This window comes from Poecilia reticulata, linkage group LG20 (assembly GCF_000633615.1).
Source record: "Poecilia reticulata strain Guanapo linkage group LG20, Guppy_female_1.0+MT, whole genome shotgun sequence".
Classification (NCBI taxonomy): Eukaryota; Metazoa; Chordata; class Actinopteri; order Cyprinodontiformes; family Poeciliidae; genus Poecilia; species Poecilia reticulata.
Window position 1 is genome coordinate 3,095,226 of NC_024350.1, and position 17,201 is coordinate 3,112,426.

General features: G+C 39.5%; 2 protein-coding genes across 3 annotated transcripts in view; both read left to right on the forward strand.

The window, feature by feature from the left end:
• Positions 1-1,904, forward strand: part of LOC103482268 (leukocyte elastase inhibitor-like) — a 7,871-nt gene extending 5,967 nt beyond the window's left edge. For both annotated transcript variants that reach the window (XM_008438318.2, XM_008438319.2), the window contains 5 exons: positions 67-209; positions 557-634; positions 721-807; positions 891-1,071; positions 1,164-1,904. In XM_008438318.2, the coding sequence (XP_008436540.1) occupies positions 67-209; positions 557-634; positions 721-807; positions 891-1,071; positions 1,164-1,390 (716 nt within the window). In that variant the 3' untranslated portion in view covers positions 1,391-1,904. The remainder of the gene's footprint in view (positions 1-66; positions 210-556; positions 635-720; positions 808-890; positions 1,072-1,163) is intronic.
• An 830-nt stretch (positions 1,905-2,734) lies between these two features.
• pigm (phosphatidylinositol glycan anchor biosynthesis, class M) lies at positions 2,735-8,081 on the forward strand. The gene is made up of 8 exons (XM_008438320.2): positions 2,735-2,994; positions 3,703-3,876; positions 3,983-4,103; positions 4,959-5,208; positions 5,393-5,496; positions 5,690-5,844; positions 7,007-7,108; positions 7,333-8,081. Exons 1-8 carry the CDS (start codon positions 2,824-2,826, stop codon positions 7,498-7,500), a joined length of 1,245 nt encoding a protein of 414 aa, XP_008436542.1. The 5' UTR covers positions 2,735-2,823; the 3' UTR covers positions 7,501-8,081.
• Positions 8,082-17,201: the final 9,120 nt, after the last annotated feature.

The following is a 17,201-nucleotide window of genomic DNA, read 5'->3' on the forward strand; positions in this document are numbered from 1 at the left end:
TCTAATTGTTTAATTAATGTGCTAATTTTTTTGTTTTACCTGTTTATTTGCATTGTTTCTCACCAGGTAAAATTAAGGATATCCTGGCCCAGGACGCAGTGAACTCGATGACCCGGCTGGTGCTGGTCAACGCCATCTACTTCAAAGGTCACTGGGACAAGCAGTTTAAGGTGGACGCCACCCGCGACACTCAGTTCAGCGTCAACAAGGTAACACTGCCGTCCTGCAACCTGACCTCTGTCAGTGTGGAGAAAAAAAACAACTCATCAGCTAAAACGCAGACTGAATGTTAGTTTCCTTTAGCAAACAAAAAGCGTATTAGAAGCTAAACGCTGCTTTTCTATGTTTGGTTCTGGTTCTGGGGCTGCAGAGCAGAACCAGAACAGCAGCAGATTTTTAATGTATTTTTGTGGCAACACTTTCAGGGATTAATAATCTTGTTGACCTACATAAACATTGTATGATCCCTATATCTTATGTAAGCATAATCAATAACTTTTTACTGATTTCTGCATGTACACAATTTTGTTATGTCTCCTTTTTTTTTTTTTTTTAGAATGAGAAAAAGCCAGTGAAGATGATGCACATGAAATCAAAGTTTCCCCTGACCTACATCTCAGAAGTCAACTGCCAGGTAACTGCAGAGATTCACAGCTCAGGTGGGAGAATCTACAACCATCATCCAGATGACATTGTTAAAAAAGACAACCTGTTTTACAGATCCTGGAGATGCCGTACAAAGGGAAGGAGCTGAGCATGCTCATCTTTTTACCCAACAGCGTGGAGGGTACGACTGGTCTGGAGAAGGTGGGTACTTAATCCTGTAAAGCCCAAAAAACGACGTGCAAAATGAGTCCAAGGAATTGACTTTATTTGTGTCCAACCTCAAGCTGGAGCAGACGCTGACGTACGAGAAGTTCATGGATTGGACCAATCCAAACATGATGGATATGATCGAGGTCCAGGTGGGCCTGCCTCGGTTCAAGCTGGAGGAGAAATACGACATGAAGGCCGTCCTGATGAGCATGGGCATGGTGGACGCCTTTGACCAGGCAAATAGCGACTTTTCCGGTAGGACGCGTTTCCAGATAGTTTTTTTCCGTCTCGTTCTCTGTATCTTTCTTTTACCATCTAAACATTTCGGTCCCTCTCTGCTCCGACAGGCATGTCCCCGGCCAACGACTTGTTTGTGTCTGAGGTTTACCACAAGGCCTTCGTGGAAGTCAATGAGGAGGGAACCGAGGCCGCCGCTGCCACCGCCGCCGTCATGATGCTGCGCTGCGCCATGATCCCCGCCACCTTCATCGCAGACCACCCCTTCCTCTTCTTCATCCGACACAACCACTCCAAGAGCGTTCTCTTCGCTGGCCGCTACTGCTCGCCTGTGTGAGGTCGTTTAGTGTGACGTGTCTGAACAGGAGGGAGGTTACATCAAAATGGATCGGAGTGAGGGAGAGGAGTTGGTGTAGAGTTCCCTCTCGCTATTCCCACCTCAGGTTTCCATCCGGTAGATTTAACACCGCTGTGTACAAGTTGGGTTTTACCTCTTCTCTATGTGCCTTGCTAAAGTTTCTTCCACTGTTAAACCTGACATCCTTTGCGAGTGTATTTGTTCATGTATGTAATGCCTTAAAGCCCTGTTTGCTGCAGCTGGTTTAACTTATAATGTGTCCTTTTAAAAACTTGGCCTTTTAAAAATTTTACCTAATGCAAAATGGCAGCATAATTGCAACATTCTTGGCACTTTATCTTCACAAGCATTGGAATAAATAATCGCTTCACACTTGATGCAGAACCAAAAGGAGAAGAGAGACTACATGAAGCTTTTGCTGGTATCAGATCTGTAAATCTTCGTATTGCACCCCTGAACTCCCACATGAGGAATAAAAGTGAAACTTTCAAATTTGCTGTCTTGTGTGGTTTATTTGCATCCAGAACTTCTGGGATTTGGGTTAGATAATTGAGCTAATTTCAATGTGCAGGCTGAAGTTGCATTGTTAGCTATTCATCTGTGTTAAGCAGCTATGGCAGTGTTGGCTTAGTTTAATGTCTGAATATGTATTATTGTACTATTGATACATTATAGTCATTTTGTTTTAGTTTTACAAACTAATTGGAAACAAGTTATGAATAAAGCCACAAAATCACCAAAATGGATTGTTTCCAATTCAAGTGTTAGCTAGCTGTCTATTTTTGTAAAGAAACGCATTGAAGGCAGCATATGATATCAAAGTTCTTTTCTTGCCACTGGAAAGGGACAGTGTGTAATTCTCACTGTGAAATCACCTAATATAACAAAAAAAATTGAAAAGGTACATTTTTGTGCGCCTTTTTGTCCCAGTTCATGCCTTCTAACCCAAACAAACAAATCTGTGTGTGCTTTAATTTTAAGGATACATATTTTAGTGGAAAAAATACAGCCATGGACAGAATCTTTAAAATTTGAAAATTAAGAACAAAATAAATTCAAATCTGCCACAATAACAAAGAACTAAGCAAAATTTAGAATAAATGCTACAGAAAAATAGGTACATTTAAATCAACTCAACAATTTCCAAAAGAAAACGTATTTGATAAGATTATGATGTGGGGTATAAATCATAATTGTGATGGCGGACCAGAGGTGAAATTGTGCAGCTATTTAAAGTTATGGAGTAAAATCTATGTTGTAGTACTTCCCCAGTCCAGAAGGTGGCAGCAGAGCAGTCAACGGGTTTCTAAAGTTTCAGGAAGAAGACGTTGTTTACATCCCTCAGACTTCCGGGTTGTCTGTAGCTGTGGCTATTCATTACTGCTAAATAGAATGAATTTGTCTGGCTGCTGATGGAGACACTTGTTTCTAAGCTCCCCGACAAACATGTCCTCTTCCCGGCCTCCTTTGCTCTCCGACTGGCTTTGGTAGCTTATGGAGACTACCAGGACAGAGCTATGGTAGTGAAGTACACGGATATAGACTACCATGTGTTCACAGATGCTGCCAGGTTCATCACACAGGTATCTCCTACCCTTTTATCAGCTCCTTTTAAGAATGACAAAACTCAAAGCTAAGGAGCAAGTTTTATTGCCTTTTTTCTGTTTTGCTTCGCGGATTTGAATCAACTGCATTCCATATTATTTCTAAAAAAAATAGTAAAACATTGAAAATTTTAAGCAAAGCTAAAAACGTTTATTCTCACTTTATAAGATATAAAATATGTATGCATTTTGTTCCTTTAGAGTACTTAGCATGACATAACTCAGAAGTTCCCAAACTGTGTGGGCGCCCCCCCTGCCGTGCCATTGCAGGGGGGGCGCTGGAAGCCGTCTGGATGCGCATACAGCGCATACAGCGCTGGGTAAAAACCCAGAATGGCCAACTCTCTGTTATTCCTCTGTCAATTTGATACAGTAGGGACTTCCACACTTCCCATATCTGTGTCCTCTGTCACTTTTATCATTAGTTAACTGTTTAATCCGTTGTTAACTTGTGTCAGAAAATATTTGAAAACCATTGCGGGGGCGCAGGAGAAAAAGTTTGGGAACCACTGCCATAACTTAACTTTCTGCCTCACTTATCATACCTACCACCAGGTGTCAGCAGAGGACGACAATGTATTCCAATTTGTATGTCAAAGATTGTAATATTGTGGCTGTTTAAATGAAACTCGCTTTTCCCCCCGTTAATTTTATGAACAGAAATGTTTGTGTTGTGTTTTTGGACAGGGCGAGTCTCCGTACAACAGGTCGACCTACCGCTACACCCCTCTGCTGGCCTGGCTTCTCACCCCAAACATCTACGTCGGCATGGTGTTTGGAAAGCTCCTCTTCATTTTATGTGACGTGCTGTCAGGACTGCTCATCTACAGAACTCTGTGTTTGAGAGGTCTAGACTGCAAGGTTTGACCCGCCAACATCTTTTTTTTTTTGTTTGTTTTTTTAATTCTTTGATTTCTGCTTGTTTAGATGAGAAAAATGTTATTCGTTCCCTTACGTTTATTTTTAGACTGCAACCTCTGTGTGTTCTCTTTGGCTTCTCAACCCTCTGCCGATGGGAGTGTCGAGTCGGGGGAACGCTGAATCCATCCTGGCAGCTCTGGTGCTCGGGACTTTGCTTTGTATGGAAGGTAGGGCTACAACTAACGATTATTTGAGTAATTGATTGTTATATCGATTATTCTGGCTTGCTCTGTTATTAAGTGCTTAATAACAGAGCAATAATTCTGACTAATTTTGACTAATTAGTCAGAATTAGTCAGAATAATCTAAAAACAAATGTAGCAAAATGTGCTAAAAACAATTAGCACATTATGCTCATTTTTCATTTAACCGCTTAAGTATTTTTAGACAATATTAAAGATACATTAGAAGATTAAAATAAACACATATTTAAAAAAAAAATAAGAACATAAACATTTTACTGTCTTTAATGCAATAACATGGGATTCCTTTAGTGTACGTTTGATCAATTGTTTCATACTTTTTACTTCTAACATCAAAATGTGAAAACTTTATGCATGACTTAACATTAGTACAATGTAGCAAAAAGTGCTTAATAACAGAGCAATTGTTTTTTCTTTTGCTTAATTTAAACCAGGTTGAGTTAAACATATGGCACTTGAGTTCTGGGTAGAACATATTTACTGAACATTTTTTTTTTTATATATATATCTTAAATGCAACTTTTTGTACAAGTTTGGCTTAATTACTGCTCTGAGTGCGTTGTTCTTTCAGGAAATTGCATTTAACCTTGTTTGTATACTTCAGTTAAAGATTAATTGATTTCTAATTTAGTTGGGGTTTATTTCAATAATTGATTAATCACTAGTAAGACGATTAATCCAACTTCAACCCTTACGAATAGTAAGGAGTCTATGAACCCTCTTGGAGTTTAATGCCTCCATAAAGACTTGTTGGATGTCACTGCTGCTGTCATGTTATCTCCGCAATCATGTGCTGATGCATTTTTTTTTTCCTTTTAGCCAGACATCTGGTGTGGGCAGCCGTGCTCTACGGCCTGTCGGTTCATATGAAGATCTATCCCATAACGTATGCCCTGCCCATTGCTCTGACCCTGAGAGCGCCGGAGGCCAGATCAGCGGAAGGCAAACCGACGCGGACGTGGAAGAAGTGTGTCCTATTTCTCAGAAGTTTCCTGAGCCGCGACCTGATCCTCTTCGGAATTGTGGCCGGAGGAGTTTTCTCTGTGTTCACGGCACTCTTCTATTACATGTGAGGCAAACACATTTGATTTAGTCACTTCTCTCCAGAATGTTGTGTATGGCATAGTTTCTTTTCATATACTTCATAGTACAAGCATTGTTCTGCATCATCTGATGTTAGAAGTTGTAAAAAAAAAAAAGGGGGCAGAAAAACAGAAGTTATGATTCTTATGACTCCTCTGCTGTGGATGCAGGTATGGCTGGTCGTTTCTTCATGAGACGTACTTGTACCACTTGACAAGAAGGGACATCAAGCACAACTTTTCCCCGTACTTCTACATGCTCTACCTTACTGCAGGTACTCATCAGACTAGGCGTGGTGGTGGTGGTGGTGGTGGGGGGAGCAGTTCTTATTCTGGTCTGGGCTTATGAGAAAATAGGAGCTAAATCCAGGCAGTTTTTTCTTTTCAAGTTTAACAGTGAATAAACGAACGTGTGGTGCAGGTGTGTACAATATCTTTGGTTCATTCTTTTGCCTTTCTTGCTTTCAGACAGCAGGGGGAGCCAGTGGCTCGGCCTGGTGGCCTTTCTGCCGCAGCTGGTCCTGCTGTTGGTGGCATCCTGGAGCTTTCACCATGACCTGGCCTTTGCCTGTTTCCTCAACACAGCCATCTTCGTCTCCTTCAACAAAGTGTGCACTTCACAGGTAACACAAGTCATAGACCACTCATAGGATGTATCCTTAAGTCAGGGTTCCTAAGCAGTATTGTATGTCTGATGAAGTATGGAAACAAAATTTTTTTAAAATATTAAATATAAAATAAAATTTAAATGTTTATATATGTAAATTTTAAAATATTTTTTAAGATTTTAAATTTTTTTATATGCTTTTATAGACAAAAGTTTAATATTTCTTAATAAAATTAACTATTGTTTTTTTTTCAATAACATCTTTATCTTTTATTTGTCACGTCCTACCTTAATGTTTTTTTAATGTTGCCCATCAGTATTATGTTTCCGGACGCAACAACTAAATGCATGTTCAGTCGTATAGCCGAAATAAAACCCGGGTCGGGTTAAAAAGACGAACAAAACACTGGCTATTGCTTTGCTTTTGCAACAGGATAAAATGACCAATGCTCAAAAATTATACCTTTTTTTCTCTTAATGTCTAGAATGTTGAAAAAAAGAACTCAAGTAAAAAAAAATGTCTAAAAATGTATGGGTTTAATATAATGTATGTTGTTAAAATGTTGTTAAAAGGTAAATGTGGGCTTTTTAATTAGCCTTGTGAAAATTGAATATACTGTTTGTTTTTTTAAATGGAGAGTTTGCATTAAAAGAGTTACTACTAATCAGCTCTGCTTGCTTTACCACTAAATGTGAACCTGTGTCTGTGTTTTTATTTTTTATAGAATAATTTTATTACTTCTTTATTATTATTATTATTATTATTATTATTATTATTACTGCTTACTTTGCTGTTTTTTTCAGCACTTTAGTGCAGCTGATGTTTTTAAAGTGCTTCATAATTAAGATGACGTTGACATACATTTTTATATTAATTCTCAGATATTTGGGGTATTTCTTCCTTGGACTGTGATTTGCTTGCTTACTTTTCAACTGAATGGTTAGGGTTGTACACCTTAAAGTAAATGAAGGGAATTGGAACATTTTCAACAAAACCATTGTTGAATTAATTCATTGTGCATCAAACACATCCTAAAATCCACCAAAAATCATGTGGATTTTCAGGAAGGTTCTTTAATGTTTTTGTCCTGTAGTTTATGTGACAAATATTTTTAGCCCTGCTGTAACAGAGAGTAAATCATATTGATTAACAGATCCTGACTGGTTTCTGTTTCCAGTACTTCCTGTGGTACCTGTGCTTGCTGCCTCTGGTCATCCCACACCTGACTCTGTCAGTGAAACAGGGTCTGGGTTTGCTGCTGCTCTGGTTCGCCGGACAGGTAATTCACCTTCACGTTATTTATGTTACTGTTGGGACAATTCATATCAACTCTCGTAGCTCTGGCCATCTGAAATTAATATTTTTTATTGGGGGTGAGGGCTTTCTCTCATTTTCAACAAACTTACACAACGAGTACAAGCTGTCATTGATAATCAACATGCTTTGAAAATAGATTAGTTGTGCTTCTTCTTCTGTGCTTCATCGGGTTTTCTCCCTACACAGGCTCTCTGGTTGGCCCCTGCCTACTTCCTGGAGTTTGAAGGCGTCAACACTTTTGTCCTGGTCTGGCTCGCCGGATTGCTGTTCTTGGTCGTCAACTGTTTCATCTTGATTCAAATCATAACGCATTACAAACCCAAACCCGCTTCACAGAGACTGAAGGCCGAGTGACACTCCATTGGGCTGGAACAGGAACATTTACACTGCAAAAACACTAAATATTACCAAGTATTTTTGGTCCTGTTTCTAGTGGAAATATCTTGGTGCACTTGAAATATTCTGATAGTATTATGACTTTATTCTTTAATTTGTTCTATTATAGCCCTGGTACTCCATCATCTATTGACAGTAGAAACTAGACCAAAAATACTTGGTTAAGTTGTAATATTTTTGCACATATTAAACTTTCCAACCAGGACTCAAGCAAAGAAGACATTTGTATTTTGCTCAGTTTCTCTCAACTGTCTTTTCATAGACTTCCTTCACTATAATCTAAATCATGTTGTCAGAGATCAGTCATATATTGTATAAAAGCCTCAGCTGGATTATCAGTTATCCTGAGTTAAACCCTTGGATTACATGCTTATGTTGGCAGGCCGAAGCACTTAGATTCACAGCGATGCACAGACTGTAAACAATTATCACTCTGCTTTGTGTGGCCTAAAATCTTTGACTGTTTGCCCCCAAAATAACAGGAATTAGCAGATTTTCCTAACCTGTTGTTGGGAACAAAATACAGATTATAGACCTGGTGTTAGAGAATTTCCCTCTGTCTTCTTGTAAACTGAGCTCCAGGGCTAACTTAGAAGCTAGTTTTATGCTGGAGTTGTTTTACTTTGCATAGGCCTTAATACTGCTGCTCACTTGTAGTTCTTGAACAAGGAGGGGCGCTGTGCAGACCGGATTAAGTTCAGGTAAATCTGAGCTAAATCGTGTCATGGTGACCTGGATTCTGACCTATCAGCCGCGCTTTGCTTTTCCACAAACTCTTAATAACATTCAGATGATATCCCCCCTGCAAACACATATAATTCAAGGCAAGTGTCCCAGTTCATGTCAATGGGTGGCGGATAATGTTGATCAGAACAAGCTTCGCTCAGCTGCAGTTCACAGTTTTCACCACTAGGCTGAAGCATTTGCCAGCGAAACGGAGCTCGGGCGTTTGTGTAAGCCGCACAGATTAATCAGTCAACTGGAGCATGAATACGACTCAAAACAAACAGTGGTTCCCTTAATCTCGCCATACTTTCTCCTCCTAATCTCACATGGAAATCATCAAAGCGTTCACTTCGGGCCCGCTGATCCGGAGAGCGTTTGCGAACGGGGACTGACACCAGGAGGATACAGTTTACGAGAAAATAATACTTGTGCTTTGCTTGTCGTCTATGGCGGAAAAGGGTTGAATTTGTGGTGTTTTTCCAAAAACGTTTATCTAAGTGACTTGGTTTGTGTGGGGCGTGCGTGTTCGGGCTGACTCACGGTCAGCTGCGGCCTGAATACCCGGTTGATGAATCACCGGGTTGCACTGAGTAACCTTTCAGCTGGCCCGCTGCCTTTGGGCCCATACCTAAACCATTTTCTTTCTTAACCGCCGTCCGTCTGAATACCACAACATTCTGGATTTTATTTTTAAAAGGAATCTGTTGACTGTAACAATGGCCGGGGCCTGGCCTCCTCAAACTGCTGTTATATTTTCTAAACGAGATGCGGCGCGTTGTTAGTACTAAAGGAGTCACGAGAGGAACAACGGCTGAAGTTGCTGTTTTCACTCAGAAACAAAATCCAAAATGGCTTCCACGTGGTTATTAATATTTGCCATAACTCACTGTTGGTTTGTTCCTCAAGTCACCCCTACCCAGCCTCATGAACATGTGTTGGAGTTTACATTATGTTAAATACTTTGTTGTTTGCATTGCTAGCGCCTAGTTAGCCTTAGCTAACTAAGAAATGCTTAGTTAGCATTTCTGTTAGCAAACATGATTAAGTGGAATATTACATCGTTTTTCGATTCAAATTTCAACCTCTGTGATTGAGTAGAAGTTCCCTTAGGCTTTCTTCAATAAATAGCAAATCCTCCAAAGAGTCTGAAGTAAAGTTCTTTACATCTAGTAGAGATCACGCTAATGCTAATTTGCTAATGGTGGAGTTAATTTTTTTATTTAGCCTGTTAATGTTTTTGCTAAATTTCAAAACACTTAGTGCACTTCGCTTTCTGTAAATCAATCAAATGAAGCACTAACTAGTAGCAAGTAATTTATTTCCATTTTATGTAGACATAATATACAATGAAATGTAAATTATGCTGTTATTAGAGCACTTTGGAGGAAAGCAGCACCTGTAAAACCTTTTCATGCCTAACAGCAGGATGATTTTCCTCAAATTTTCAGTGCGAGTCCTTGGTCAGTAATATCTGACCACCAGCTCATTCTTTGTCGTCATGGTAACCAACATGCTGCCAGAACCACATGGTAGTTTTCACTGTTTTTGTCATGGCGTTGGGTTTTTAATCAGACCTCCACCACTCAGAAGAAGTAAATAATCGGTTATTTCCAGCCACACAATGTATTTTCTACGTAAATGGACTTTTGCTCTCCTTTAGGTTAGAGCTACAGCTAACCTGCTGATCCAGATTTTGGCCGATACCAAATTTTATATTTTTTATTAAAAATTCCCTAAATACAGATACAACCCTGCTAAGTTGGCAACACTGGTGTGATTATTTTTAGATTTTAGTGATGAAGTTGCTTCGGATCAGAAGGAGGGATAACTCTGATGTTGGAAAAGAGGGAAAAAGTGAATTCATCGCAATCGATAACCCCATCGCAAAATCCCATGTTTTCCTTATGCTTTGCGGCTCTAGTTTTTACTCCGCCGTCTTTTTGTATTGCATACAAAAAGCACAGCCTATACTTAACACGTTCCATTCCTGGAATATGTTCTGAACGTTGTAAAATGTTTTAAACTGCATTTTTATGAAACCACAGGAGTGGTTTTTTTTTTTTTGTTTTGTTTTAGTTTGGAAAATGATTTTTTGGATGCAGAAATATGCTTTGGACTGGGCTTTGCGCTGATTTGCTCTAAACGCTGCACTTCTTTCTTTATCCGAGTCCGAAACTGTTGATCAGTTTCGGACTCCAGGTAGGATGAGTAAGACTCATAACCTGGTCACAGAACCAAACTAGAGGAAAACCTGAAATAACCCTCAAAGCCTTTGGATTGGCTGCTATGTCTCTAAACCTGAATTTCTCTTAAAGTGTATGGAGTATTGTAGCACTCCATACACTTGAAAATTCTTTACTACAAAAATGTAGTAAACTCCTGGAAGCGTTCGGCTCAGATGACACCAGGAAGCTAGTGTCATTAAACTACCTTTGACACAGAAGCCATTTAATGAAGACTCAAGCGGCTTAAGAAAATAAGCATTAAGGCGAGGTGCTTTGTTGATCTTCATTAACTAATTGAGGCAAACAAAGAGTTGGAGCCTTTTCAGAGGGAAGCTTCAATATTTTACTGACTTTTATATACCTTTGAAATGTCTGTTGGGTGGTATTCTTTCTTTTGATCTAATATTTTTATTCAATGTATTTTTCAAGAATATTTTTTACTCTGCAAATAAAAGCTTTAATCTAATTTTATGACTGCTTCAAAAGTTCTTATGAAGTATATTTAGTAGAAAGTTCCCACATTATGCACCAACCAAGCACACGCTTCAATGTAATTCTGTGGGATTTTTATGTGATGGAGCAACACAAAAGTTCTCCACAAATGCAAAGTGGATGGAGGAAGATTCACCATTTTCATTTTTGTAATAAAAAAAAAAAAGTTTATTAAAATCCAGCCTGTCAAAAATCACATAAGAGGTTAACTGTAATTTAATCTCCGCGTACGCATTTGTTCAATCAATCAACTTTATTCATATAAGTAGGTAGATTTGATTAAGGTCAGTCAGCCTCCTTGACAGACAGGAAACTTTACATCAATAATAAATATTAATATAACATCATTCAAAATGTTCTGGTGCTCAATACTTTAAAACATTAGTAATTTCTTTCCCCTTCATTGTGATTACGCTCTACTTTCTGTTCCATCAACTCAAATCTCAATAAAGTAAACTATAGTTTAAAAAAATAAAAATCAGGGGATTAACCCTTTTGCTAAACACTGAATAAGTGCATTAATACCGTCTAATTATGGTTTCATATATTCAGGTTTCTAACCCTCTTGTCGCTGAGAGGGTTTGGGAAAAGAAAACAAATGTATGTATAGTTTAGTTTTTTTTTTCCTCTGGTCCAACACACATACAGAAGGTTGTTGGTGTCTATGCCGAAGCGTAGAGTTATATAAATGCTCATGCAACCTTTGCACTGTAAACGTATTACTGATCTCAGCCGACTCATATACTCACAGACTGCTCGTGCCTCAGAGACACAGCTGTCAAGACGCATCAGACGTGGCTCACACCACAGCTGCCCAGAGCGCCTGCTGCTGCCTCCTGATTGGATGTCCTCTTTTCGTCGCTCCTTTCCCCTCTCAGCGTCTCTTCTCACTTCTACGTTTGTCTCACTTCATCTCCTTCTGTATCGTTGTCGATGCACAAAAGCTTGGGTAGTTCAAAGTTAAATATTCGCTCCATCGTTTATTCTTCAGCTTTACATCTTTTTTTTTTTTTTTTTACAGTAACACTATGTTTTACACTATGTTTTTGTAAAAAAAAAAAAAATAAAAAAATAAATGTATGCCATGTGGATGAGAGCAGTGGCAAAATCCATGCCTCAGCCTAGCAGTCATGTTTTTGGACTGAGGGAGGAAGCCAGAGTACCCTGAGAGAACTCCACTTTGGCACCAGATTTAATCCAGGATCCTTGTTATTTTCTGCAATTAAACCGACTGCTTCACTTTGCAGACCCGAGGAAATTCAGAAATGACATATTTTGTTGCCCTTCAAACAGTCGAGCGTCATTAATGTGTACATAAACAAACAAACTCACCTCCGACGCAACCGACATCTCCACATGCTGCTTAATGATCTATGTAACTCTTGGAGCTTGATAAACATAACTGGCATAAATACATTTTTGCGCGTTTCATACAATGTCATTAAAAATTAACCTCATTTTGTCTAACACATTATTTAATTTCTGCATTTTTGTGTGATAGAGCAACATAAAGTAAGGGCATAATTCTGGAAAAAACATAATTTTTGTGTTTTATTGTAAACAAAAAAGCTAAAAAAGTTTGGCGTGCATTTGTTTTCCGCACCCTTTACACTGACGCCCCTGAATAAAAGTGTAAGAATTCACTTTATTGGTAAATAGGGCCTGTCTATCATCAGGGCAGACAACAGTTACAGTACATGTGGGGTACCCCAAGGTTTAATGCTGGGACTCCTCCTATTTAACATGTTTAATATGTTCCAACTAGCTCATGAGATTAGTTACCATAGCTACGCAGCTCACCAGTGACTCTGAACCCATCCAACCACCGAACAGATGCTTCTGCTAGTTTATAAATCACTGATCAGCTTAGCACCAAAACACATTAAAGGTCTTCTGTTGTTGTTGTATCAATCTTCCAGACCTCTCAGGTCTTCTGAATTTGCTCTGCAGAACCAGAACCAGACATGGAGAAGCAGCATTCGGCTTCTATGCACCACAAGTCTGGAACAAATATCCAGAAAACTGCAAAACAGCCGAAACACTGAGAACCTTTAAATCAAGCCTAAAAACCCACCTGGTAAACATTGATTTGCTGTATATTTGCCTGACAAAATGTAATACTTATTGCTCGTTTCATAATTGACTGCTGTGTGACGTGCAGCGCTGTGAGCTGCCCAGTTGCTGATCATGTGAACTCGACTCGACTTGACTGGCGTCTTTTTTACTAGGTTGTTTGTCCTGCTGCCTAAGTGAGTTACTCGAGTCTCTCTCCAAGCTAACATCTATCTAATGGGTGCTTGATATTCACGTACACGTGCACAAATGTACGTAAACACTCTCAATCATCCTAATTAGTCAAATCCCGGCACTAACTGATCCTGGCTCAGCCTGAAAGTCCCTGTAAGCTATACGCTAAGTGAGGGGAAACAAACACAGGCTTTTGAGAGGGATTAGAAGAAGGAGTGATTAGAGCGTCGCTGACGATGTAAGGTGAGGGCTGCAGAGGTCCAAATTAAGGAGGAGTTTTAGGAAAGCCTGGTATAGCAATAGGTCAAAATAAAATTTAACAAATGAACCTGATAAAGCTTAAAAGCTGTGTTTCTTCATCTTCTTCTAAAAGTTGGAATTAATTAATTTACACTATGGATACCAGATTATATTGGTTTCAGTGTATTTTTAATCTATATGGAGACTTTTTTTTTTTAGCACAATACAACTTATTGTTTGAGAAACCTGTCTCTTTTTGATGAACAAATCTCTAATATTAAAGCAATACTAAGAGTAGTTGAGCAGACTCACCTCCATTGGTTGCTACGACAACAGTAACTATGGACCACAGCATATTCAGGCTTTGACGTCACGCAAAGTGTCAGATCTGAAGGACATTGTCAGCTGAATGCCAGAAATGTCAAAATTTGCTCTTTTTTTGATCATCTTTGGAGTTTTCACCAGCATGTTGAAGCGTACTCTGTTAGCTGCTTCAGTGTGAGGAGCAGGAAATAAGATTTCACCACAGAATATTTGCCGTTTGTTGAGCTTTGGCCTACTTAGGCGCTGTGGCCGTTCTGAAACCTTTTTTTTTTCCTTCCCAGATCTAATGAGTATAAACCTGTGCGGTGTAACCAGAGATGAAGCATAACAGGAACAAATTGCAAGCTTGTTTTGTTTTCTGTGTGTGTGTAACTAGGTTACAGTCATATATTGTTATAGAACTACAAAAAAATATGTTCTGTCGCCAAGATAGTTCCCATATTTCACTGTAAATATTGCAAAAATCTCCATGGCTTTGAGTTCCCTGCCTCGTTTCTTCTTCTGTGGTATTCTGTTGTTTAGTTCTTTGGGCTTCCCTAAACTCTCAGCTTCTTGTGCTAATGTGACGGCTTGAAGGAAATGTAGAGTCACTGTAAGCTCGGCTTTATGTCTTCATGGTTTTATGTTCATGTCAGAGAACAAATAGGACGACGGCGCCTCACGGCAAATACTTCATCAAAAAAAAAAAAAAAACAGCGCTACGCGTATATTTGTGGACAAACACAGAAATTTCACGAGTTGGAAAAAAATTTAAAAAAACAGAAGCAAACCTGTTTAGTTTCTGTCTTTGCGTCTCACTCTTCTGATTCCACTGTGACCTGACGGGTAGCAATCCCAGAATGCACTGCGGCGGACAGCTCATTTTTAACAGCTGCTTTTCTAACTTCCTGCTGGACGTCTTCGCTACTGCTAAAGCAGAAATAGGAACTAAAGATTTGGCATCATCTTTGTCTTAGTCTTATTTTATATTATTTTCTGAGTCATATCTCCAGCTGGTCATATTTTCTTTTTTGTTGACTTATGAATACTGCAACATTTTTAGATGAGTGGGTGAGAAACGTACATCTAAGTGAAAGGGACCTATGACGTTTGCAATATTCATGTATTCATGTTTTTGCACACCACACTGCTTCCTCTACAGTCACAATAACTTTGCTTAAACATTATCTCTTCATTATTTTCCAATACACTATGTGGAGTTAAATATCTTGTTAGAATTGATGTGAGAAAGCAAAATGAAGCAATCTGAGAAGAATCAAAATCCACTTTTTTTTTTTAAAGCTCATTTCCGTTTTGACAAAATCGTCACACAATCGTTTTTTTCTAAATTTATCCTTCTTTTTTTCTCCTGAGAGACGGTACATGCAGACGGAGTCTTTTAATAATTCATTTGCCCCATCTCTTACAGTCGAAGGGAACGGTGCAGAACGTTACTTAGTAATGTAATGAGGCTAGAACAGTGTTGATGCTTTTCCGGCCTTTCCCTTCTGCTTCTCTCCCACGTTTATATTGGAATTCTGCGACTCGTGTTCCTGCCGGTTTGTGTTTTTGTCGTCACGTTTCCGATTTCGTCGACTGCGTTTGCGGCGTTTTCGTGACTGCATCTCCACTGCTAACGTGGCCAAAGGAGTCCATATTGACCCATTTTATTGTAATTAAAATAGGGGACTCTGACAGAAAAGGGAGCGTGGGAAATTTAGCCGGATGCTATTCTCAGGTCTCAGCTGTCTGTAGGTGCAGGAAGCATTTCGGAAGCAGCAGAATGTGTGAAAGTTTTCAAACTTAAAGAAAATGTAACAATCGTCCATCGCATAGATGAATGCAGGGACAGTTGTTTCATGCATTCTGACAATTTCTGTTTTTCTAGTTCTTAATCTTTGATCTCAGAAAGTTGCTCTATGAATTTCAGCAGAAAGCCAGGCTTGTGCGCCCCCATGTGATTAACTCCAAAAGCTTTTCAACTGGATCTAGACATCAACCAAACTCTTCTATGTCTGTATTCTTAACATTTCCCCTTTTATGCTTTTTAAAAAGGTGGACACCATCCAGCTCTTTTCATCTAATTTATGAAAAGACCTTCCCCATTTATTTATTTTTCCCCAATTTTTTTTTCTTACTGTACAATCAGAAAAGGGTTGGCCAAGTTCAGCTTTCATTGGAGTTTTGCGAAGAGGAAACTTTTGCTCTCTAAGAAAAACACGGAGGCCGGATTGGAGTTTGCCAGGGAGGGAAGTAGACAAACCCAGGATCATTTGGAAACCGTGACGGGGGACGTATAAAATATAAAGCATTCTGGAAAATGAACCTGGTACCAAATGTGAAGCGTAGATGTGGAAGAGTCGTGGTTTTGGGATGAACAAAACATCCAAGTGGGAAAACTGGCTATAGCTAAGACATATGAACTCGTGGGTCCAGGTTTAAGGCCAAATCTTGACATTTGGCATGAACATCTCAATAAAACATTGAGATGTTTTGGGATGACTTGAGACATGTGGTTCAGGCAAGATGAACAGGACTGGAGCAAAGTTTCCTTAGTCTAACATCAGAGGTCGGTGTAAGGCTAAAACAAGCGTCTCACAAATTTCAGCTTTAGGGGGTTAAAAATAACTACACCACATTGGCCAAAAGTATTTACCCATCCACCTTTCCAAACCGGCTTTCTGTTCTCACTCCATAGGAGCTCAGCGGAGTTATGCCCCACCAAGCTGGCCTTACTTTGTGCTTTGGTTTGCAGTCAAGTTGGAACAGGAAGGAGCCATCCTTACACTGTTCCCACAAAGTCGGTTGGCATGAAATCCTCTGAGATAACTTGGCACGCTGCAGCGCTCACAGCTCCTTTTTACTGGAACAGTGAGGCTGAGCCCAGCTAATGAATAACCACCCTGCAAAATAATCCCACTCGGTGCCACCAGGTAACAGTCGTTCTCCCGGCAACTTCCAAACCCAAACAAGTCCACAGGATTGTAGGAAAAGGGATGAATCAGCACCGCACGGTGTACTTAGGAAACTGCTTCTTATATTTTGCGTCGCTCTTGACGATACAAGCTTCAGATTCTGTCACTTGGCTGTTCCGTGTAGCTTCCCATGTGTTGTCCTTGACCCAGTTTAAAGGACACATGAAGTTTAGAGGTCGGTAGCTTTCGACTGGAGAAAGTTGGGGAACTTTCTGTGCCACAGCTTCTGCCTGAGATGTGGTTTACCACTCAGTAACCGAGTTGTGGTCATTCCCAATCTCTTTTAGTACAATGTAATAGTTGTGAGAAGTTTTATGGCTGGACTTTGTCCGCAGACGTTGTTTGTATCACCGTACGATGTGAATTCCCCAAAACTCCCGAGACCTCGCCATTATTTGACGAATATTTCACAAAACTGCGAAGAAGTCAAACTCTTCAAACAGAAATGAAG